A 25170-nucleotide genomic window follows, 5' to 3' on the forward strand; every position below is an offset into this window, starting at 1 on the left:
AAATCCATTGTGTCCCACTGTTAATTCTGACCTTCCTCAAAGGCCTGTTCCTTTCCCAAAGCCATTATAGCTTATCCAGGTTCTTTGAGATTCGGTCTGGAGAGCCTGTTGAAGCTGCCTTTGAGAAGTATAGGAAAGGCTTTGTGGTATGATCTGGGCTGGTCAGGGCTGTCATTTTTAAGAAGAAAGTGAATGTTAACTGTCTGCAGCTTCCTAGCAATAACAAAAGTGATGCATCGTACTAGGGATAGCTTATTCGGTGCTGACCAAAAGGAGAAGATTTTTAAGTAGCTCTAGTTGTTAAAACCCTAGAATTGGCTCAGGGGCAAGTATATTGATAACTTTTTGTACCTTATAGCTCACCTGTCAGGTCCTACCAGTTCTGAGGGCCTCAGTGATCCCGGCAAAGATTCTAGCAAACATCTCCTCACCTGTACCTGGAAGACGGGGACTTGGCTCTTGCTCTTAGGCACTGTTTCTATCATTTCTAGACATTGCTTTAGTGATAATATTGTTAGTTCTATGCTTAAAAATTAGGATGCATTTTGGAAATACAGAAGAACATTTATGTATTTTAGTAGCGGTTGCATTTTTGCAGTATAGAATCTATAATTTGCACATCGAACGCATGATTTTACCATTTCTTGCTCAGGAAGAACCTTATATTTTAAAGTGTGTCGGGTGAAAAGGTTGAAAATATTAAGTAGATTGCGTAGGTGGTGGATGATGCATCAAAATTCATTGAGTGGAGACAGTAATGAGAGATTTGGGCAACTCCAACTACTAATATTATTTCTCAAACTTGATACCCCAGAAGAATAATTCAGTGGGATGATCTTGAAATAAATCAGGCTCTCTCTCCCTCTCTTGCTCTCTCCCTTGCTCTCTCTCTTGATTCACAGTGTAACATTAATGCACAGTATAACCTTAAATAAGTCCTATGGTATAAGAAACATGTGTACATTTTGTCTGTGCTCTTAAGATTTGTTTGATATTAGAACCTTTAATTTTCTTGTTTTGTTTTTTAATAATAGTTATTAACAGACGCTTGAGCTAGGGCTACTATAGTATTACAGTGCTGTTTGGGAAAACCTGAGTTAGAAAAAAACATGTCAAGAAGCAAAACTGAAGCTGGTGACATGGCAGTGACAAGGTATGGGAGTGGTTAATTGTAATTATGTTGAGGCAGTTGTGTGAAGTGGCTTATTCTGTCTTACTGAATTGGAGGGAAGTGGTTTATGCCCTCTTTGCCTATAATTCTTCCGCTGTGTTATCCTTCATTGATTTTCCCTTCATCCACCGCCCACTACCCATCAGCCATCACTGATACTGTTTTATTCATTCATACCAGTCTAAGAGAACTGGGTTTGAGTTATGCAGAGTGTGGAAAGAATAGGTATTTATTTCTACAGTATACTGTCATTGGAATAAATACTTGGGAAAGTACAAGAATGCATAAATTACCAGAACCTCTTGTTGGCCATAAGTTAGCCTTTCTAATTCCTTAGATTATACTGGTGAAAGTGATTTGGAATAAATGAAATGTGTTAGGCATATAATAAGGTAAACAGTTCCTCAGACCTTTTCAAATTGGCAGTAAAGATTGTGAAATCTTTAGAAGTAGCCAAAAAAACAAACCAACCCAAACAAAAACTAAAACTGGCCAACCAAAGCAAAGCACAGAGTCTAGGGATGTGGCTTGAGGGTAAAACCCTGTAAAGGGTTTCTCTGGCATATGGGAGACCCTGAGTTCAATCCCCAGTACTTCCCCTCTCTGCAACACACACAACTCCAAAACAAAATCCACAGGTCTGAAACCTGTAAAAATAATTAGTGTAAGACTGGGCGTGGCAGTACACATTTGTAACCCTGCCACTCTGGGAGCCTGAGGCAAGAGCACCACAAGTTCAAACCCAGCCTGGGCAACTTAGCAAGTTGGTGAGATCCTGTCTCAAAAAAGGGAAAAAGAAAAAGAGCTGGGGTTATAGCTCAGTGTGAAGGTCCTAGGTTTAACCCCTAGTACTTCATACACACACATACACACACACACACACACACACACATACCCCATATAATTTGGGCATTCGTTATTGTACAGATCTGTACAGTTCAGCGTTGTAGCCACTAGTCCCATGTAACTATTTAAAATTAATATAAATAGTTCTATAGTTACCCTAGCTACATTTCAGGTGTTTGGTAACCATGTATGGCGAGTGACTGCTAATCTAGGCCACATAGAAAAATATTTCCATGATTAAAGAAACTTGTACTGGATAGTGCGTAAGGGAGACAGAATTCTGACACCACCCCTTCATCTTCATCTCCCGATTTTCGCACCCTCATGTAGTCTCCTTAACCTGAATGTGAGCAGGACTGTGACTTATATCCAGCTGATACAAAATGGCAGAGGTGATGGGCTCCCACTCCCTTGCAAAGGTGTGTTCTGCGGCTAAGGAATGGGTTGCCATTCCCATAATCATGTCATCTTATGTGATGCATGTTGGCAGATTTGAGTGAGTCTCTTTTGGTAGTCTCAAAAAAATCAAACAGCCATGCTGTGAACTGTCTGGGTAGAGGGCCCTGTGGGGCTGGCCTGGGATCTAAGTGTAGCTTCTGGCATCCAGCTAACAGCCAGAAAAATGCTGGGAGCCTCAATCATACAACTGCAAGGAAAAGAATTCTGCCAACAACCTGAACAAGCTTGGAAGTACATTACTCCCTAGTTAAGTGCATAGATAGAAAGGGCAGCTTGGTGGACACCTTGCTTGCAGCCTGGTTACCATGAGCAGAAGGACCAGCTAGTCTCTGCCTGTGCTTCTGATCCACAGGACCTGTGAGATAATAATTGACTGTTTTTTCAGTCTGCTAAGTTTGTAGTAACTTATTGTATAGCAATAACAGTCAAGCCGGGCATGGTGGTGCACGCCTGTAATCCCAGCACATGGGAGGCTGAGGCAGGAGGATTGCTGGGAGTTCAAGACCAGTGTTGGCTACATAGTGAGTTCCAGGTCAGTCTCAACTGCATAGTGAGACCCTGACTCAAAAAAAAAAAAAAAAAAAAAAAAAAAAAAAAAAAAAAAAAGACAAACAAAAAAAAACCAATAACAGTCAAATTCAGCCCTGGCTCAAATTATTTTGGGGATGACCAGATCATAAATACAGTATGACTTCTTTATTGAGGCTAGTGTTTTGCATATTTCATAGTGGAAAACAGACTGTAACTTTCAGAAGTGAATGACTAGGCCTGGATAATGTGTTCCATTTACTTTTATGACAAGAATGTAATAATGGAATATTTCATTATTTTTGTATAGAATGCTAGATATTCATGGCATCTTAGAAACAATTGTTCAAATTTTTCATTCGCTGTTTATTAACTGTATGATGTCTGGCAAATCTTCTTTCTAAGCCTGTGTTTCCTCATCTGTAAAATGGGAAAAGTTGACCTTAATGTAAGAATTCCGTTTTATTTAACTGAGATTATACTTTTATGGTGCTAAGCACTTACCTGGTACGTAATCAAGCATCTGAAAACACAGGAAGTTTTTACTAGTTGACAATATTTTCAAATTGATTTTTGATAGCAAGTAATACAAACTCCAACTCATTATTTCTGTACTCTAATTTGAAAAATCGTCACAGATGATTTTTATCTTCTCGCACGTCTCCTTTATTTTATGTCTGAGTGGCTACAGCCCAGTTCCAGATTGGGTGCAATAAAAATAGGTCTTGCAACTGCGCAGTGCCCCTTGTGCTCATAGGTTGCTCTGGCTGTATGTTTTCTGGGCAAATCACCCCCATCCTCTGGCCAGACTGTGGAATGTTGGTTTCCGCCAACATTAGCCTCCCGGGGGTCAATTTTCACAGTTTCCATATGTTTTTGTATTACCCCAAACTGTAAATATAGCTGACATTCTACCAAATTAGCCCTAATGTGCCTCTGTCTAGCAGTGGAGCCATAGGCTTTTATAAGTATACAATGCTCCATGGGATTGTGGTGATTATAACGAATGTTTTATTTTTAAAGTGCTCAGATTCCTTTTTTTAATTTGAAAAGAAGCAAATGATGTGCGAAGAGAAGATATGAAATAGGAACAGGGTAGCATTTTTAATCTGCAGTTTTTCCCTATCTTGAGTTTGCCAGTTTCAGAAATTCTGTCCTCAGATCTGTTAGGTGATATCTGCATTGTTCTTTCTCTAGTTTTCCCTTTTGCTTGAGCTTCTGGTTTTATCTACACTTATCTTGTCATCTCCTACTCTTCATCTCTAACTTAATCTCTTTGTACAGGAAGAAGAATCAAACATTCTGGTAGAGACCACTCAGTGTGGAGTACAATAAACATTGCTGCTTAACAGAGTAGATTCTTTTGTAAAACTTGGTAATTTGTTTAAAAGGTGGATGCATTGAAGTTAATGAGCTTGGAGACCAAAAATGAGTAGGACAACTCCATGGCACTCCTGGTTTTTGTCCCGCTGGTTCTTCATTTCAGTAGCTGTCATTGTCACTATGATGTCGTTCTGTGAAGTTCTCCCCTACGTCCTGCATCTCCCCTGATGGAAAGTTCACGTTCTTGGATTGTTACTTCATTCATGTCTAGTCCTCTAACAGTCAGCAATATTACTGTCCAGAGGCATCCTGTCAAGTTAGGAGTGTTGTGCCTTGAAGTGGCTGGATTACAGAACAGACTAAACTCTGATTTTTCCCATTTCTGCTCTGTGGACCATTCTGTGGCTACTCAGGAGAAAATAAAGTAGGAAGGACTTCTGTAGTATTCATCATGGTTGGTTGGCATTGTGCAAAAGTTAAGGAGTTGGATAAGTCTCTGGAACTAGACTGACTCTTGGTTCTGACACTCAGCTCTGCAACTTTAGGCAGTTCCAGCATCTAAGGCATAAGCATATACATCCTACCTGACAGGCTCATCGTGAGGTAAATAAACTAATACTTGCAATGTGCCTAGAACACACCAGGTCACATGTCTGAGTGAATGGCAGGAACATTTGTTGCAATGATGATTATTAATCATTGTTGATCAATAATAGATCTGGAAACACCAATACTCAGGACAAATCCAGCCCTGCTGCCTGTTCTCTTCTATAAAGTTGTACTGGAACACAGATCTCCCATCTGTGGGGAGCTGCTTTAGCTCTGCAAGACAAAGAGGGGTCTTTCTGATAGAGGCTGTGTGGCCGCGATGTTCAAGATACTCACTGCCTGTCCCTTTATGTAAAGAGCTGTTCCGGAGTTTGGAATACCTTTCTCTGCAGCATAAATGGGAACTGGCCATCAGCTTTCTATGAACTGTGTAGAGATTTTTCACCATCTATTAAATACTAATTAAACTAGGGTAATACTCAGACTATTGGCTTTTTATTTTAATCTTGAAAGTATCCTTTGTGGGAATGAACGCTCCAGCTTCTTGTTGTGTTAGCACCTATTAATTTTCATTTGTGTTCTTAACAAGTCCAGACTATTTTTGACAAGGTATTGTTTTAATAATAAACTGATATTTATTATGTGATATTGAATTCTCTCTCATAGAAAGTGCCTTTTTTCACAAAGCAATTTAAGAAAATAATCTTAATTCATGTAACCCACTACATACACATTCTGAAATAATTTTAAGTGTTCACATACAGCATCAGAAAACATCCTTTTACCAAGAGAGGGCGGGTTTCAGAATTAAATTCAATCCAGCAGAAACGTGTCAGTGACCGTGGCTTAGGCATTACGATAGGCCCTGAGACAGGGTGAGCACTGAGCACAGGGTGTTTAGGTCATGACAGGGAAGGCATGAAAGGATCTGAAGTGTGATGAATTGTTGGCAAGGCAGGCACAGTGTAACTTGGGAGTTTATAGCAGCAAGACCCTCCGTTCCTCATACATGGAGGAGGCTTGGCTGGAGATGTGGAGGGATGGGGGTATATACAAAGTGATCTGTGATCACGGGCTGGGTACAGTTAAGGCAAGACTTTCTAGGAGAAGAAACCACTTTTGCAGAGGCCTGGAGGACAAATGGTCTGGTAGCAGAGGGGTCCCAGATGCTATTTTTGCCTGTGCTGTTTGATGGGAAATAGAAACTGAAACTAGACTGAATTCTAGGGCTAAAGGGAGAATGGCATGGGATGAGAGTGGTGAGGTCCGTGGGCATGTAATTTTATTTTTAGGGAATTAGAAGTCTTTTGCAAGATCGTGTGCCGCCAAGTGCATGGCCTGACTTGTTACGGAACACCTGCTCTGCCTTTTGGGTGGAGCATAGCTTAAACGAGGAAGCCGAGAGACTGGAGAGAAGAGCGCTGTGTTCCCTCATGGCAGGGATGATCCGTTGTGGCCGCAGAGAAAGGGCCACAGAGAAAGGGCCTGCCCACTCCCTGTTTCCCTGCTCACCTGGCTTTGAGCTGGGGGTGGAGGACATACCTGCTGGGCAGGCAAAGATGGCAGGGGATAGCTTTGGGTCCTCCTGCAGTGAATCTATCAGCAGCTTTGACCTGCAGGCTGAGAAGCTTGAGCGTGTAGTGTAGTCTATGGTGAGAATGCTGTAGAACCAGCTCGTGCTGAGTGGGTCACCAGACCTAAAAAACGGAGGCCAAGCTACAAGAAAATTATTTGGTAAAGGGTAAGTCAGAGCCAGGATTGTTAGTTAATCCTGTGTCCCTTACAACAGTGTATGGTCTCCTTGCTAGAAAAAGCATCTTAACATTAAGTACATGAGAGCCCTGAAGAGGTTGAAAAGCAGGGTCACCTTTTCCCTTGATGTCCTGTGAGTGCACCAATCCTGCCATGTTCATGGATGAGGAGGCCAGGACCGTCAGTGGTCACCATGACTGTCTTCATTCCATGCCTTGGGTCATCCCTAACAGGCTCCTACCATCTTGCCCTAGCTTTACCTCTTCGTCACAAGGTTCCACTCAAATCTGAAGTGGCATTTCATCATTATGTGGGTGAGAGAGTCCTCCAGGTCAGAGTGAAGGGGAATATTTGAAGGAGGCCTTCCCGTGAGAGCCTCCCCAAGAGTGAAATGTCTACAAGGAAAACAAATTCTTCTCTTATTATTTATGACCACCTTTTGCTATATACCTGCAAGATTGCTCCCTAGGTCTGCCTGGCTTGGGTGGAAAGGTCCAGGGTGAGATTTTAGGAAGTGTTATGTGCACCACAGAGGAAGGTTTGGGGCAGGGGCACATTGGGATTTGGGACTGACATTTCTACAGCACTTACTCTGTGTAAGGTACTCCTAAGAGTCAAGGGTTTATGAAATCATTTAGTATCCCATACTCCAATGAAGTACCTTAGCTGCATTCACAGACTGTGTATGGAACACCACTGTCTTGAGGATGCCTTTAGTTTGGTATCCAAGTGTTTGGTCTTGGCCATCTGCCTCTCTGTCCCAGTGTTCTCAGATGATTCCAGCCATTTCATTAATTTGAGGGGAGACTAACCTGGTAGGAGCATCTCCTTCAAAGAGAATTTTCTGATAAGATCTGATACAAGAAGGTGGAAAACTAAAGTGTTCTTTGCCTCTTACCTAAGTCCTGGGATTATAGGATGTGCCACCATGCCTGGTTTAAGCCTTTTCTAAGGTTTGTCATCAGGTTCTCAGTATGTTCTGCTGGCCGGTGGAGTGATGAATGCTGTCTTTGAAGGTGTGTTGGCATCAGGTGGCTCATCTGATGTTGGCCTTGCCTCTGGTTCTTGTACACAGGTGGTGGTACTCACGTCTAGGGAGCGAGTTCTGGGAGAGGGAAGGAGGAGTAATAAGGTGAGGAGGGAAATGAATTCAGACAACAGGAAATACGGCTTGTACTTCTTGCTGAAGGGTTTTGACAAGAATTGCGTCAGTGCACTCTCATCAACCTAGTGGCCATGCAGTTACTCTTGAGAGACTGACTCAAGATGCCAAGTCCAGCAGATCTGACCCATCCTCTGACTGCTCTGAGGTTGGCCTGGCTTGGGGTTCTTTGCTGGGAAGCGAGCAGGATTCAAGAAGAGAGCCATTGCAGGACAGAGCCGTTCTCTTCCAGGAAGGAATGATCACGTTCATGACATCTAGCACATTTGTAATTGCTATAAAATATCTTTAGAATATTTACGATAGTGCTCTAAAATTTATAGCTTTGCTGAAAAAGTACTCAGTGGTATTTACAGGCTTCCAAATGAGATCATCACAGTAGTTAAAAGTAGAAGCTTTTATTGTTAGAAACGCTGCGTGTAGCGTGCACTATCAGCCCCCATCATGTGTGTGGCCCTCTCCTTGTGCAGTCACTTTGGCTCTCAGCACACCTTGCTTTCCCGGAGCTTCGTGCACTGCTGTCATCAGGGTCACCCACCAGGAATGTGACTCATGCATTAAGAAAAGCATGAATGGAAGCTGGGTGTACAACAAACATACTTAATAATACATTCCAAGGTCTTGGGAATACTTGCTGTTCTGGTGTCGAAAATGAGACACTAGATATATGTGCATGATAATCGCACGAGACACAGTTATATTCTTACTGTAAGCTAAGAGGGAAACAGGGTAAACCTGCTGAAATCTGTTTTAAGCATTTACCTAAACTAACTCATCATTCCTTCACTGTTACTCTATGAGTTACCGAGGATTATGAGTCACATTTAATTTATGTATTTAATTTTTGTGCTGTTGGAATTGAACCTAGGGTTTCACAAATGCTAAATATGGAATCTGTCACTGAACTAAATCCCAAGTCCAGTACTCCTTTTATACACTGAGGCACATAGAAGCTAAGGAACTTGGCCATGGTCACACACCTGGAAAGTGGTGGGAGCCGAGGCAATCTGGCTGTAAAGTTTGTTATCAGCTACTGGGCTGCAGCTGCCCCTGGAAGATTCATGTGGTCTAGAAGTGGTCTTCAGTGGAGGTTGTACTACTTTGTACTCCCAGCTAAACATATATTGAATTATTATACAAGACACATGAAAACTGTGTCAATAAAAATTCTGTTATAAAATGTTTATTGCTCTTTTATTCATAGAAGTAAAAAATGAAAGAGTCCAAAAGTCCATTAACAAGGGAATAATTAATCAAACTATATTCATACAATGACATATTACTCAGCATTAGGAAGGACTGAACTGAAACATCAGTGGGAACGCACTCTAGAAACTTTATGCTGAGTGAATGAGGCCAGACACAAAAAAGTATATATTGAATGATTGCATGTATGTGAAGTTCAGTAATGGACAAAACAAAACCCCACAGATAAAAGTTAGAATAGTGATTATTTCTGAGCAGAAAAAGGAGACTTGAAACTGGGTGATGACAAAACTCTGTAATTCAAATTGAGCAAAATTCTTTATCTTCTATCCTTAATACTGGTATATCTTTTGCTACGTTCTTGTACCCCGCTTATATACACGTGTGTACAGAGAAAGAGAGGGAGAGAAAGAAGAGTCAAAATTGAAGTTTCCTTGGGCGACTTCCAGTCCCAGCATTAAACATTGTTTATGAATGTTATAGACTGGTGTGGAGTTTCTAGCACTTTCTGTTACCATGTAGATGTATTCAAATTGGCTTTTATATTTTCACATAATAAAATAAGACTATTTGTGTTCTGGTACTTGCTTTTTTTTTAATTAACAGTGTAACTTGAAGGTTTTTTTTTTTTTAATATGGCCTTAATTATTTTAGCTATGTAATTGCATACTATGGATGTAGTTAATTTCTTCAATCATTTTTATTCTGATGGATAAATAGGCAGTTTTCAAAAGTACAATTCTAATGAAGATGTTTTTACATATATACTTGTGTATATGTGCAAGCTCTTTTGTAGGCTTCTTTCCTAAAGGAAGAGTTTGATTGTGTGCACTTTGGTGGATCCTGCCAAATTGATTTCTAAAAATGCTTTTGTTAATTATATTCCAGCTGAGAGAGCTGGATTCTTGAATGTTTTCCAACAAAGAAAATTATCAGTCAAAAAAAATTATCAGTTGTTTAAAGTTTCCAAGAGCAGATAGGTAAAAAGAAATATGCATCTAATTTCTGCTGAGATGTTAAAATAAGGTTTTATTTTCTCCTTTGTGTACATGTTCCATAGTAGGAGTGTGTGCCTCTCCTGCCTGCGCTCCCACCGGTGTAATTCTGTACGTCTCAAAGCCCGGAGAGTTCTCACCAGCAAGTTAGAGGACATATTCTAATTTAATTTGGCAGGCTATTCTAGTGTAATAGCAGAATTCCGTTAATGTCTCACGTATTTTCTGGAGACAGTAATCATTGATGACCTTGATACTTGTTGGATTTTTAAATTTTAATCCAAATTCCTTAATGGTGCATGAATTTTAAGAAGCGCCGCGACTTGCTTTATAAACCTACCTTATGAAGCTCGGCAGTTCGTCAAATATTGAAAACTGGCTTTACCAATATGTTTTCCAACCACCTGTCCCTCGTAATTGCTTTTATTTGTAATGTGCATATTGGATATATTTTAATGGTATTTCCTTGGAGTAAACATTGTTCCAAAGAGCCTTTCTCTGAAGACAAAGCAGGTAAATCTCTGGCAGAGGCTCGAGGAGGCCCACGTTGCTGAATGGGCAAGAATCTGGAGCAGTAAAATGAAACTTTCTCCTAGGGCAGTGCAGGAAGGGGTGTTGCCCTGTGCAGCCCTGCAGTCCCTGCCCTGCGGGCTTTCGAGACAGTGGAGAGCTGTTCTGGGCTCACCATGCTCATTTATTCAGTGTGAGCGGAGGAAGGTACACAGTCCGACAGATCACTTACAGGTTTTATTGTTGGAAAGGCTGAAGCTGTTGATAGGAAGAATGACTATGGCCAATTTATTTTTCACCGAGCATTGCTGAACTTTGGGGGAAGGGTTTGTCCTCCAGAGGATCGAGCACTTTTAAGTTTCTCAACCTCTCTTTCTGCCTCCTTGTAAATTACCTTTTCAACCTGTGCTTCAGAGAACCTGAGGGCTCCTTGGAGGGACATCTGAGAGAGTGGGTGCTTAGTAGCTGACGCCCTGCTCACCTGTCCCCAAATCACTCCTTTCCTCCTTCCTGCCTGAGCAGAGAAACTTTTTTCCTTTCTTCTTGTCAAGGGAGCTCTTACTAGAAGAGAGGGTTAGACTACTAGAAATGTCTTTGAAAGCCATGGCCGTACTTCACAGGAGGGCGCACACTGGTGTGGAGCTGTAGATAGTCGTGTACGTACAGAATGATCGCTCTCATCACCAGGCCCTCCGAGCTGATCGGCTCAAACCCTAAGCGGTACCATGCAAACCCCATTTCTCCTTTTCAGTCACTGGTATCTTTAGAAGGCACCGTTGAAAAATGTTGAAGAAAGGCTTGTATTGTGTTAGAACACCAATCTCCCACTTTTCTTAGCCATTAATATTTAACTCAGGAAGATTTTAGGGGACGCATGCACTTGAAATTCATTTTTTCTTTTTGGATTGATAAAACACTGCAGTATACCTGAAAGTAAGGTCTGTATGTTAAAACTGCTCTAAGACCCTCGAAATTCTTTATACAAGTGATGTTTGTAATAATGCCCTATTTGTCACTGGTGCTTGAAGGAGATAGTGTTTAGCAGTTGTTTCTATTTAATGGTTTGATTTAAAGTAATAAAAAGTAATAGAATGTATTTCTTTACAAAATAATTCATCTATCTCAAAGGTCATGCTAACCTCACCATCATATCCTTTTTTTCTGAGCAGTGACCACATTTCCCAAGTAACTGTGTTTGCTCTGGTCACTATGAGCTTGGAAAATATCAAAATGATTCAATTAGGAAGCAAGAGAGGTTATGCTCAACATCTTTAGAGTAAGCTAAAGATCATTTTCTGCAACCAGATTTGCATATACCTTAGTCATTGGTTTCATAAACGCATGGTACTGCATTGAGTAAAAGTGTGGAGTAGATAAAGCTCAGCAGTAGCAATAATGACTAAGGAGGTGATTATTTAATTTTGCCCGTATTCTCCTAAGTCTACCAAGAATACTTAAATCTCCACTTGGTAATATAAATATTCCTAAGGGCCCCCAGTGTTCAGAATTTCTTTTTTTAGCATGATTCCTAAAAGAAGACTGTTTGCTTAGTAAATAATTATCTCGAGCTCCACTTCCTTGGGGTGGGAAGGAGAAACAGTGAACATCATTTCAGGAGGACTACAAATGCGAGTGTCACGTAGAGAGCTGTTTTAGTTTACTTTTTGTTTTAGTTTGACACATTTGCTGTTTATTATCTAGTTCTCATTTTGTTTACATTTACAAAAGAGCAGTGACTTTCAATATACAGTACTTGTCTTGGCAGGCCAGGCTCAGGCACAGAGGCTGACGTGGCAGTGCCATGAAGAGGGGAGAAGGAATTAGAAAGGATCCCAGATGATCGTGCTCCTTAGCTCTCCTCTCTTGGAGTCACTGCTTCTGAGCCCTCTGTGCTGCCCTCCTGCCTCCACACGTGTTGGATTAGATTTATAGCAGCTGCTGTGGACATGGTTGCCTAAATCTGTGGAATGTCTTGCTAAACACCGCTCACGAAATAGTCCACATGAAGCCTGTAGTTCTTGGGTTTGTTTTTGTTTTTGTTTTTTTCCAATTTTAACCCATCCTTTATTCTTAGTCTTTTACTCACTTGATCACATTATGATTTTACACTTTGACATCCTATAGATTCATTAAGAGCTTTTATCCAAACGCTAGGGCTTTATTTAACCGTATGATTAACCAAACTGTTATTCTCTTTGAGGTAGGCATTAACAAAGTAGTTGATAGGAGTTTTGTAACTGTTATTTTAAAATCAAAGCAATGCGTTATGATTTCAAAATAAAAACATGACCTAAAAGAATAATAACACTTAGAATAGCAATTACTTAGAAGAAAATAAATGTACCACAGGGTCCACCTACCTTTGCAGCCCTATCTCTTACTCCACTTCCCCTTCTCCCCTGGGCTCGCCTCCTGCGGCCCTTGTTTCCCTGACCTAGTCGGCTGCTTTCCTGCCTTCAGGTTTGCATGCCCTGTTTGTTCTCTGGAGAGCTCCTCCACTGTTGTTTCTCTAGGTGGGCTCCTTTGAGTCGCAGGCACAGTCTTTTCTCTTGAGGGAGGCCATTTCTGGCCTAAGTGTCTGAAGTCATCTCCTTCCACCCCATCGTCTTTTAAACATTTGCACATCTTCATCTCTCATGTCAGGCTGTTTATTTCCTCCAATACTAGGAAACCGAAGTTGTCTCTTCTTGGTTCAGTACTTGTCTGCCTTGTTCACTGGACTGTAAGCCCCGTGAGAGTGTAGACCTCACCTATCTCATTCACCACTGAAGCCGCAGTGCCATTCTGACGTTCAGTGGATGCTCAGTACGTATTTGTGGTAGAAGAATGGAATACTCTGAGCTCCCAGCTTTTCTTCCAATCAGCTATGCTATGCTTAGTGCTTTCTGAATTCATTGTAACAACATATGCTTTCCTGTGGTTGAATGTGACCGAGCTGTACTGGCTTTTCTCAGGCATATGAAGGATCAGAACAAGAAGGTGGCCAACCTCAAGCACAATCAGCAGCTGGAAAAGAAGAAGAATGCCCAGTTACTGGAAGAAGTCCGCAGGCGAGAAGACAGCATGGCTGACAACTCACAGCATTTACAGGTGAGACCAGGTTTAACTTCTCAGTCCTTCATGATTAAAAAATTAACTTTGTAAACCCGGGCAGTTCACAAAATTGTTTTATTTTGTTCACAACTCTGAGGTTCTGAGACAGATCATTATTTTGTCTTCTCTATAAATATAGTTATCTTGCAGTGACATTCCTATCTCAGAAACCAACTGACTGAAAGCACCAGTTTTTCCTCATGAACTATTCCAACTTTTGGCAAAGGGGTTCTTCCCAAGTGCTCAATAAAATAGGGCATTTACTTTGAAGTATATTTATTACAGCACGCCTTCCAGCAGAGTCAAGTTCAACTTGGCTGGAGTTCATGTTAAATTTTTCTTATTAACTATTGTCTTTCTCCATTTCTATATTAGGTTTCCTCCTTGAAGATAGAAGAATTTAGATAATTTCAGTATGTACTCATAGTTCATCTTTTTAATTGACCAACAGAGAGATAAATAATTATTCCAGATTGAGAAAATATAAGGAAATGTACAGCACAAGACATGGCATATGGGATCTACTTAGCAACATTAATTTCTTTTTCTCTGTGTCTTGGAAATACCTCAATGCTGTCACTCAAGCCTTCTGTGCACTGATGCTTGTTTGGAGTTTTCAGAATGTAGCACAATGCGAGGATTGGGTCCTCCGTTGAGTTCTGTGCATACTTTCACATGGACCATGGCATGGTTGAGTCCACTGCTGTGTAGGTGCTCTTGGCAAGTCATGTTCCAGGGTTTGGGGTCTCAGTTTCCCCATCTGTCACAGAGATATTAGATGGGAACGTAAGGACTGAGATAATAATAACAACTAAATTTTGCAGAACATTTTACTGTTTTTTTCCAGGCATATATTTTTTAACTCCTTAATAAATGGGATGATTTCACATGTAGTAAACTATACTTTCAGAAAAATTATGACATGACATCCTGGTAAAGGGTGGAAGTAGACCTGACTCCAAGAAACCAATGCCGAGAAATAACTAAAGTGTGGGTGCCATTCATTGAATGTTTCAGTAAGGCAGGCACTGGGCTGTACTAGGCACTGATGCTTTGTTCTGTGCTGCCTGAATTCACAGGCCTCTGCACAAGTGATGGCCCTACACAGCAGCCCACTTTCTAAGAATGTGGACACTCCAGGGAGAGGAGAGTGACTTTGTCTAGTAGTTCTTCAGATGTTCAAGGATAGAGTATGGGATAGAATATTAAGATTTCCAGGGCAGGGTCAGGCTGTGTCATAACTTGGAACCTAAATGAAAGAGTCAGCCTCACCCAAAGCAGTGGAATAACAGTGAGGACAGGAGACATCCCACAAGACAGAAATAAATCCTCTTATCTGGATAGGTTCAGGGCAGATTAAAAATACAGAGGTCCACTGTAGCTGTCATTGGGGTAGATAAACAGTTACAATAAACAAATAACAATAAACAATTATAAACAAATTACAACAATTTTCATTCCATCTATTACATAACTCGTGAAATATTACTTAGCTAGTAAGTGGCAGCCCTGGGACTTAATCCTGTACCTGCCTATATTTAGGTGATAAGAGCTCTGACAAATTAGGGAGGCTGCAAAACTGAGATGACAGAGAGTCTTCATGGAATTCATAGGATTTGAGCTGAATGTATTTGAGTTGGGCAAGATGAGTGCTAGTGAAGGCCCTCCCGCTAAGAGAACTGGCAGAAAAAGTACAGAGATTGGTAGAGAGAAGTACAGTCAGGTCACAAAACATAACAGAGTGACTATGGTGGTAGTGTTGAGTGAAGTCAGCATTGTTACGTGTCTTTAAGTAACTCTGGAATTACAATGCTTGTGTTTCATTCTAGGCTTCAGAATTTCCTGTTTTGGAGAAGGCTCCTTAACTTTCTTAAGCCTCGGTTTTCCTCATTTATAAAGCAGAAATGATTACAGCTATTCCAGAGTGGTTGTAAGGGCTAAAATGTTAGTGCATACAAAGAATTTAGAATTGTACTTGGCACAGGCTCTGCTCAGAGTGTTAATGATTAACCGTTGTTATAATAACAAGGAAGTGGTAAAAGAAACATCTTAAAAAAGAGTTTTCTAGTATATGTAGAGCATTTACACAGTCTTACTTTGATTTGCATTGACTAAGTTTCTGTCTTTTCTCTCTGTGTAGTAATTTCTTCTTTCTAAGGACACTTCTAGTTATAGAAATTAATATCTTGTGTTGACCCACAATCTCTTGTGTAGCAATATTTTCCTAAGGGGCCTTGATAACTACCTCGCAGACCTATTCATAAAAGATAGCATGGTCTGGAATTGCTTAGTTGCATTCCTGACCACCCCAAATAAAGGATAACATTTGAAATGCAATAAAAAGTAATCACAATTAATTTTGATGAAAATGTCCCTGGTTAAGATTAATAGAGAGTGAACCTCCCACTTGCCTGGATTGCTGAGCAGATATGCTCAGATGCAGTAATTGCCTTCCAAAAACAGGACTTTCTGGAGGCACTGGACTTTTTAATGTCACTGTTGTTTAAGAACTTTCTGTCTGTAAGTTAAACTATTTAGCCCTTTTAGTGTCAGAATTTGGTCTGATTGGTTGTTTAGTTGGTTGGTGGTTGTTAAGTGTGGCACCGGCTATATTTGGTGTATTGTACAGTGATTGTTTTTATTTATTTATTTATTTTTTGGTTTCTCTTTTGTTTTGTACTGGGAATTGAACCCCACTAGTATTTGGTAATGATTGGATGGATCCCCCAGCACCATGATTTCAATCAACGAAATAGGTATTGCATCCAGAAAATTATTGCAGGACATATTGCCTGCAACAATAACAGCTGTTGAATCAGCCTGGAAAAGAGAGGTTAGAGAGATTCAGTTATTTGGTGTAAAAATTGGAGACAAAGTTGAATGATAGAATGACCATGTTATTTATTGTTTTAAAAAGGACACATTGTCAGTAGGAAAAACCTGGGCCACCTCAGTCAAAGCTAGATAGGTAGTCATGGTACAAAACATTACAAAACCTGACTTTCTTTTCTTCTTAAATTTATACTGTGTTGGCAAGAATTACAAACTCAAATGCCCGTAGGGTAGAGGTTATAAGTAAAAACAGAAAAAATGATAATGTATATTTTCTTCACCTGTCTTTTATTTATTTCATTTTTTTTTGCGGGGGGTAGAGATGTATTAGCAATTGCCATAACTACACTATGTAAAAATCACCCCTAAATTCAGTGGCTTTAAAGCATTAACAGTTTATTCACTCATATTTACAAATTGACTGAGTGGCTCAAGAGTGAGTTTGGCTCATCACTTTGCTACTCAACCCGAAGAGGCATCAGCAACCCAGAAAAACACTTCTAATGACAGCAGCAAATGCAGGGGAGGATAAACAAAAATGTGCAAGATGTCATCAGGCCTAGTCTTGAACTGATACTGTGATTTCCATCCCAATTCATTGGCCAAAGCGATGCACATGGCTCAGGCAGGGACTGGGGAATTCATTCCACACAACTAGAGAACATTACAAATGGGTAGATCACAGGCCAGGGGAAGAATTGAGCTAATCATTCCATCTATCAAAAGAGGCAAGGTTTGAAGAAATAGTTCTCTGTTATAAGAAAAACAACAGTATAAGCACAGTGATAAATTTCAGCTATGGTTGGCCATTATATGGATGCAGTTTAGAGTGATGAGGAACAGTAGGGAACCTAGGAATGCTTGCTTCGTCTATGGTAGTATGGGCCTTGAAGCCAGAGTTGAACATTCCTATGAGACTGGGTCTGGTGTGGTGAGAACTTGTGATTATGCAAATTAAATAATATTATGTGAATTATTGTGGGTATTTGAGAGAGTTCAGATTTTTTAAAGCAGTGTGTTGTACAGCCTGGAACTCAGATCCCATTGGGGCCGTATGGTGTAAATGTACTCCAGGTAGTTCAGCTTCACCCACCAAAGAGCAGTGGCAATTTGATATTTGTCCTGAGTCCTCATTTTGTCTTAAAATACCTTGAATTATTCTCAGAGGAGATCACCTACAGTTTAGGAAGAGATCACATTATTGATCTAATTTCTTCAATCTTTTTTTAAACATTAATGAGGAGAGCAAGAAGGGAAGGTAAAAGAGACATGGAGTTGAATTGTTCAATAATAGTAATCCTACTATTGTTACCTTTGGGCCTTGAGTAAGGCAGAGAATCTCCCTGACCCCGTTTTCATCTGTAAGTAGGGATTATAATCTCTTCCTCTCTATATGGAGTAAACAAAGTAAGATTTGTGAAAGAGCCTTTTACACTCTGACCTGTGTGGAATTCAGTTACAAGAGCCTTTTCCCAGAGAGACTAATAATGAGTTTTTAGCCATACAAGACAGTTGACCACTGGGAGTAATCACCCAGCAAATCCTTTGCAACAATTTTACACTAGTGAACAATGCAGATATAGAGCACATCCCAGTAAATGGAAGTTTTCAATAAAGCATTAAAATATTTTAAGCAATAAGGAGGAAAATTAAAAGCATTTTTCAAGTTAATGTTGAGTTATGTATGAAAGGTGGATGTGAAAGATCATGCTTTCCTTGTATAATTCTGTAGAGCTGTTCCCTAGGACACAGATTATGGTGTATGATATTAATGTCTGGCTTTGGGGCTTTGGGCTTCTGTTTGTTCCCATAGGAGCTTGTATGAATATTTTTCAACAAGGTGTCTTTCCAGAGATTCACACTAAATCGTCATTATCAGAATAGGATGCATCTTTTTCCATCTCTATTTCTTACTGAGGAAAGATGTCAGTTGGAAATCCCAATGGATGTCTTTGTAGGTTTTGGCTACATTTTTCCCTGTGCAGCTTATTGAGTTAATGAACTAACATTCTAAGAAATGCACAAGCCAATATTTTATGCTCCTTTTTTGTTGTATGTCTGCAGAATTCTCTTCAATTTATTGCCTGAAAACTAAAGTCTGTTCTTGCGTGCTTCCGTTTCCAAATTATAGGTTCCTAGGGAACTGTAAAGTTTCTTCTCTGCCAGTGGTTAAGCCTGAGTGTGATCAGTTTAAAAAGCAAATAAATGTTCCCATTTATTCTTGTCCTTTTAGTAGAGATTTAAAAACTACATTTAAAAAGCTAGAAAGATTTTATTTTTCAATTTGTGCAACCTTATAAAGTTGGAGGACTTCCTTTGCTTTGCTCCTCCAATTAGAGATGGAATCAGCTAACACAGGAAGTGTAACCAACAATGTAAACCTCAAAAATAGATACCTTTCTGCAAAACATATAGTTTGTTATGAAGTTTCCAAGGTTTGCTGAATTATTCCTTCACAGAGGGCCACATCTATCTTAAGCAGCAGTTTTGAAGCCTTGTAGCTGTGTGTTCATCTTTCCAAGTCACTAAGTTAAGTTCATTTCTCCTTCAATTCCCTGAGCTTCAAATTGTTACTTTAACTGTGATGTATGTTCATGTGTTATGGTACACTTACCTAAGTACTGCTATTAGGAGAAACTTGACCAGTAGAGTTCGGTGATTTATCATTGTCAGCACACATTTATTGAGTTCCTAGTTTTTCATGGCTGTTTGGTAGGCATGGCGTAAGATGATTTAGGGAGGTCACCTTTCAGCTGTCTTTTTCAACACAGGGAGAGATGAGAAAGGTCATCCTAACACAGTTTGGGAAGAAAATCCACATTTGTTCCAATTTTCATTACAATTTAACATCATACTTTTTTTTTAACACTGTGAGAGATTCTGTTTGTCTTGCAATTTTCTACCTTGATCCCTAGAAATTGGGAAACTCTGTTAAGTTGGAGATAAATCTCATCATGTTGTTGAAATGTAAACTGAGCCTCATCCAACGTTTCCAGACTTTGTTCATGGTTTCAGACAAAGAGAAATACTCAAGTGTCTGTGAGTCTGCAGAGGACATGGATTGTTGATGAGTAGGGCTGGGGGTGAGCACAGAAGTGCTTTCTTTCCTTGGGGATTTATTTTGACATTTGTTTTTCTTTCACACTGTAATCCCCCACGAGCCAAAATCGACTTTTGTTGTAGCAGGTCCCCATAGGCAGTCTCAGAAAATCTTATTTGACAATCGGTTTCTGGTAGCCTTGAGTTGGAATCGTTACTCTTTGTAGTAACTCACAGACTGTCAAGAGTGACAAGACATCCTGTGCAGTATTTGAGAACTAACCATTTGTTAGGAATGTTCCCAGCAGCCAAGTAAAAGCATGTAAATAAAACTGTTGTACGTGGAGTTTTTCTTCTTTCCTCCCAATAAAGTATGCCTTGTTTTTCCAAGTGTGCAATCACTTGCATATTTCTTCTGAGAAACGTCTTCTGCTTTTTCCTGCGGATTTGTGACCTAATCCCCCACTTCATATAGCCTCTCTGTACAAACCCAATATGTTTCTATAGAAAAGAGAGGTTTACCCTTAATCAAGTGTTGCCTAATCTACCTACTAAATTCCCCCCTAGAGACACACAGGGTTCATTATTCTTTTTTGAAGGGTTTTCAGATTTCACTCCATTAGTGGCTCTTCAGCAAAGTGAAGGTTGGTTTGCCAAAGGCTGAAGATTCTGCAGAATGACACGTAACATATTTGTCACATGAAATCATTGTTACGGAGGTAGAGCCTGGAATGATGAGACTCTTTCTGGAAGAGAGGGTGGTGGTGGAAAAAGAAACGTAGCTAGAATGATACGGTAATCTCTTGTTCATTCCAATGCCGGTTACTAAGGAAGCTAAGTGTGTGTTAGATGTTATTCTGTTTTGTATCTTTTGGTCCCTTAAATGTGAATGGTAAGAGAAAGGCAGGGTCTTTTGAGCATTGGCAACAGACAGTCTTTCCTAGGGCATGCAGTACCTTAGCTACAGGGAGCGAGGTGGACTTGTTTGTTAAAATTACCACTGATGATCAATTTAGTCAATAATAAGACAACTACCCACCTAAGCCCAAGCTCTGCCTGTGCTTTTTCCCAAGTGCTTTTACAGATTGGTCTTTATGCTGGGTCCTCCCATAGGCCTTGAGAATTGAGAGGCCAGTTTTTCTATCTCTGTTTTTTAAATGAGGAATTGAGACTCAGGCAGTTTCTCAGGGACTTACTCAAAATCAGGGATCTCTGTAGAGACTGTTTTGAGGAACCACCAAAACTTTTTTCTGTACTGTGAAGGTCAGGGGAAGATTGTATACAGGTGCTGAAGCAAATGCTTCTTTGGGCCAGAGATTCTTTTATTTATTTATTTGAAAATTTTACTTTACTCCATCTCTCCCCTGCCTTCAAGCCCCTTCCCCTTCCTATGTACAAAAGCTTTGCTTCCACTTCATCCTTCTATTTTCACTTTTTTCTTGTCCCTTCCTTGCTTTCTCCTTCCCTCCTCCTGTGTTCCGCTTCTCATTTGAACATTTTCTTCTCATTTCCCAATATCTGTTAAACATTTTAGTCCTTATGTCCACTTTCAGATTCTCACACCAGAGGAACAATGCAGTATTTAAACATCTGTGTCCGATTTATTTCACTTAAGAGCATGGTCTCAAGGTGAATCCATTTAGCCATAAACGCCTGAAGCTCATCCTCTTTTATGGCAGACAGAATACTACTCCATTGTATAAAAAAATAATTTTCTTTATCCACTCATCAGTATATGGGCATTTGGGCTGTTCCCAAGATTTAGTTATTACAAACTGGGCCGCTGTAAACATGGATGTGCATGTAATGCTGTGGTATGATGTTTTAATTCTTTTGGGAAGATACCCAGCAGGGGGAATACCTGGGTCAAATGGGGCTTCTAATCCTAGTTTTTTTGAGAAATCTCCACACTGATTTCCATAGTGGTTTCACCAGTCTACACTCCCACCAACAGTGAAGAAGGGTTCCTTTTTCCTTAAAGCCCCTCCAGCATTTGTTATTGGTTGATTTCTTGATAATAGCCAATTTTTTTCTGGAATGAGGTAGAACCTCAGCATTGCTTTAATTTGCATTTCATGAGTGACCAATGATGTTGAACATTTTTTTTCATATATTTCATTGCTGTTTCCAATTCCTCATCTGAGGAGTTTCTTTTCCTTTCAGGTGCCCATTTTTGGATTGGATCTTTAAATTTAGGAGGTCTGATCTTTTTGAGTTCTTCATATATTCTGGATAATAGTCCTTTATCTAATGAACAGCTGGTGAAAATTTTTCCCCATGAGGTGTGTTGTCTCTTCACTCTGTTGCTAGTTTCTCAGCTTTTTAATAAGATGAGGTCCAGGTTTTGTTCATGACTTCTTTGCCTGTTCCTGTGTCCTCCAGTGTTCTACCTATTGTTTCTTCCAGCAGATTTAGTGTTTCTGTTTTAATATTTAAGTCTTTGATCCATTTCAATTTTAAGTTAGTGCGTGGTGAAAGATATGGGCCTGGCTTTAATCTTCAGCCAGTTTTCCCAGCACCATTTATTAAAGAGGGTATCTTTCTTCCAATGAAAGTATTTGGCTCCTTTGTCTGGAGTTGCCTCTGCATCTTCTAGTGTATTCCACGGATCCTCAGATTTGTCCTTTTGCCAGTACCATGCTGTTTTTATCACAGTAGTTTTGTAGTATAATTTAAAGTCAGGAATTGTGATTCCCCCCTGCCTTGCCTTTGTTGCCGAGAATCGCCTTTACTATTCTAAGTCTCTTCTGGTTCCAAATGAATTTCAGGATTGCTTTTTTCTGATTCTGTGAGATATGCTGTTGGAATTTTGATTGGGATTGCATTAAATCTTTACAACAATTTTGGAGTATAGGCCAAAGATTCTTAACCATAAATCGTGATGTAAAAGCTACTGAGATATAAGACTTTTTAGATACACACTTAGGAGTATCTATATCTTTTTCTATCCTGAGACCATAGAATGTGTAGCATAATTTTCCAAATAGATGTAATGAGGATATTATGAAAACCTATACTTTGAAGGCCAGTGATCTGAAAGAAGAAAACACTCTGGCAGCACACTTAATTTTTTCAAGGGTAGAATTTATGTAATAACTCACACCCAGAACTTATGTGATCCCTAGGGGGCAGTCATGTTCAACATGCATAAGAAGAGCCAGTCCAGGGAATTCCAGGGAAGTCCTGCGAAACGCGCTCTCCCAGGCCAGGGTAATGACTGCAGGTTTACCCTGAGATATTGCTACCAGAGGTTAACCAGCAGGGCACCTGCAAATCACTGTGTGTGTCACCCTGACATCAATAACCTCTTTCTAATAGATGCTGGTGTTTCAGCACATTGCTACCCAAGGCAGAGACCTGGGCATGGTTAATTTTTAAAATGTAAACTTTGACTTATGGCTTGTCCAAGGCATTGCTAAGCTATATATTCAAACACTTTAGATTAAGGAAATGACAATCAATGCCATAGGCAATGATTTAGATGGAAACCTTGCAAAAGGAAAATAGGACTATAAAATCTATGCCTGTTCACTTAATAGTCTCCCCTGTAATATACGTTCGGGAAGTTGGTAACTTGAATGTATGGCACTTTTAATTTCTTTCCTGCTATTGCAATTTCCCTCCATATCTTATTTTTGTTGCCTGGAAAAAACCCTGCAAGGTTAAGCCATTATAAGTTTTTCTTCCTAGAAAGGACGTTAGACTTTTAAAAATACAAGCTCCTTGTTTTGCTCATGAGGGAAGTAGAAGTCAGTAAAAGCACGTAACCTTCCAAATATCCTTGGGGGAGTTACTGACAGAGGTGAGACCAGATCTCAGGTCTTTCACATCCTTTTCCGGGGCCATTTGTGAAGCTCACTGCTCCATGTGATACGTCTGGAGGATAGGAATGGTTGAAATCCTTGAGCCCACAGGTCAGGCCTGTGCCCCTCTGCATTGTGTGTTACCAGGCATATAATTACCCCTTGCAATATTTTCTAAGTAGGATATTCTATCATTTCTTATGCTTCCCCTATCTTTAAATGTAGAATAACTAAGGAAGTGTTAAATTGGCAATGGAGAAAATGTTGTGAGAACAGTTTACAGAGTTTAGGACTCTCGGGCGGATAAATAAAAATTAATTTAGGTTATTTTTATCTTTGCCACTTTGCCTCATTCATAAAGAGATGTTGACCGTAAAGAAACTCAGAATGTTTCTGGTTATGGAAAACAAATGTGGATTATTTGGACAGTTCACCAAAAAGGAATGATAGCTATAATTTTTGAATGGAGCAATGAATTTACCAAAGTATAAGATGCTTGGTTGAGTTCTCTGGGAAGTTGACGCTGAGATGAACGTACAGGAGGTTTGCTGGGGTGCTATCAGGGAGAGAGAAAAGCAGAACTGAGCACAGTGAGAAGCCAGGCTATAACATAGCCATAGCAGAGGCCTTAGCACTTCCTTGTTGCCCTAGAGCAGTGATGGTGAAGCTTTTAGAGAAAAGCATCCAAACTGCAACCCCACTTATCACAAAGTGCCCTCTGCAATTAAACCTGAATACCGAGGTGTTAGTTTAGAAACAGTAACTCATACATTAACATCTTTTGTCTTAAAAGTAAAACAACACACTTGCCATAGGCTCACCACCACTGCTAGAGCTAGATATCCATTTGGAGGGAGCTGATACCAATTGAAGTCAGAGGCCTGGGCCTTTGCATCCTTTCACCAAAGAGCAGTGGATATGAACAAGCCCTGAGGAGGTGCCGGCCTGCTCAAGGCTGCTCTCAGGAAGGCGCATCCCTGGCAGCGGAGGAGCGAGTGCCCTGGTCTTGAATGGACATCTGCGCAGCTCACCACCAGGGTTACCCTCCTCAGCCAGCTGGGATGTTGCACTGTCCTGTTTGGCACTGAAGGAAGACCCATGCTGATATCAAGAATCGGCTACACAGGTTCATATGAAACCATTAAATACAATATGCAAGTTGCTGTGTACCTAGTGTGTAGTCTTACGAACAATCTAAGGACACCTTTTATTTTGAAACCATTTTACAGATAAGAAAATTGAGGCTCGGTTGTGCTACATGAGAGAAAGAGTTGGCATTTTTTTCTCAGGTCTCATTCAAAACTTGGCACTTCTTTCACCTGTGTAGAACTGTTGTTTTAATGCCTTACATTGGCCGCTATAACCGCAGCAACAGTGAAGACAATGACCAGGTTGCTTCAAAAATAGATAAGCCAGGTGGCACCAACTTGGAGGAGGAGTTTGTGCAGAGACTCTCAGGGAAGGGATATGCTCGCTTTTAACCTTGATGTAGACTTCATTGCTTCCTGCCTATGTGTAGGGCTCTGCCCTCAGCGTAGCAGGAAGCCCGCTGAGGTTTCTTGGGGACATTTATGTTCCAGACTCTGCTGGGGTTCGGAAGTAGGTACAACAAAATTCTTCACCTTCATATCTCAGGGTCTTTTCTCCTTACTAACAGTGCCCTCTCCCCAGCTTTGACCTGTTTATTTGTGCTAGCTTCTGAATGTAAATCCGACCATGTGTGCCTGGGCTGCAGCCTGCTTTGGGAGGGAAGGTCAATTGAAAGAGCAGGGGAAAGGCCTGAACCACAGCTCTGCAGAGGACCACGAGCCTGAGTGGGCCACAGGGGTGAGTACTGCTCAGGTACTGGGTCTGTTATTGTCTAGGCTCAGGCTAATGAGCTGTGTGACCTTGAGCAAATGA

At 40.4% G+C, this 25170-nt stretch overlaps 1 protein-coding gene across 19 annotated transcripts in view; it reads left to right on the forward strand.

The window, feature by feature from the left end:
- Erc2 (ELKS/RAB6-interacting/CAST family member 2) overlaps positions 1 to 25170 on the forward strand; it is a 932060-nt gene that overhangs the window by 512423 nt on the left and 394467 nt on the right. For all 19 annotated transcript variants that reach the window (XR_004514630.1, XR_004514631.1, XM_033756865.1 and 16 more), the window contains one exon: positions 13456 to 13591. Coding sequence is in view for 17 of the 19 variants with exons in the window: in XM_033756865.1 (XP_033612756.1) it covers positions 13456 to 13591 (136 nt within the window). In the remaining 2 variants the exon portion in view is untranslated. The remainder of the gene's footprint in view (positions 1 to 13455; positions 13592 to 25170) is intronic.

This window comes from Fukomys damarensis, unplaced genomic scaffold (assembly GCF_012274545.1).
Source record: "Fukomys damarensis isolate Sample0158 unplaced genomic scaffold, DMR_v1.0_HiC HiC_scaffold_28, whole genome shotgun sequence".
In the NCBI taxonomy this organism is placed as follows: domain Eukaryota; kingdom Metazoa; phylum Chordata; class Mammalia; order Rodentia; family Bathyergidae; genus Fukomys; species Fukomys damarensis.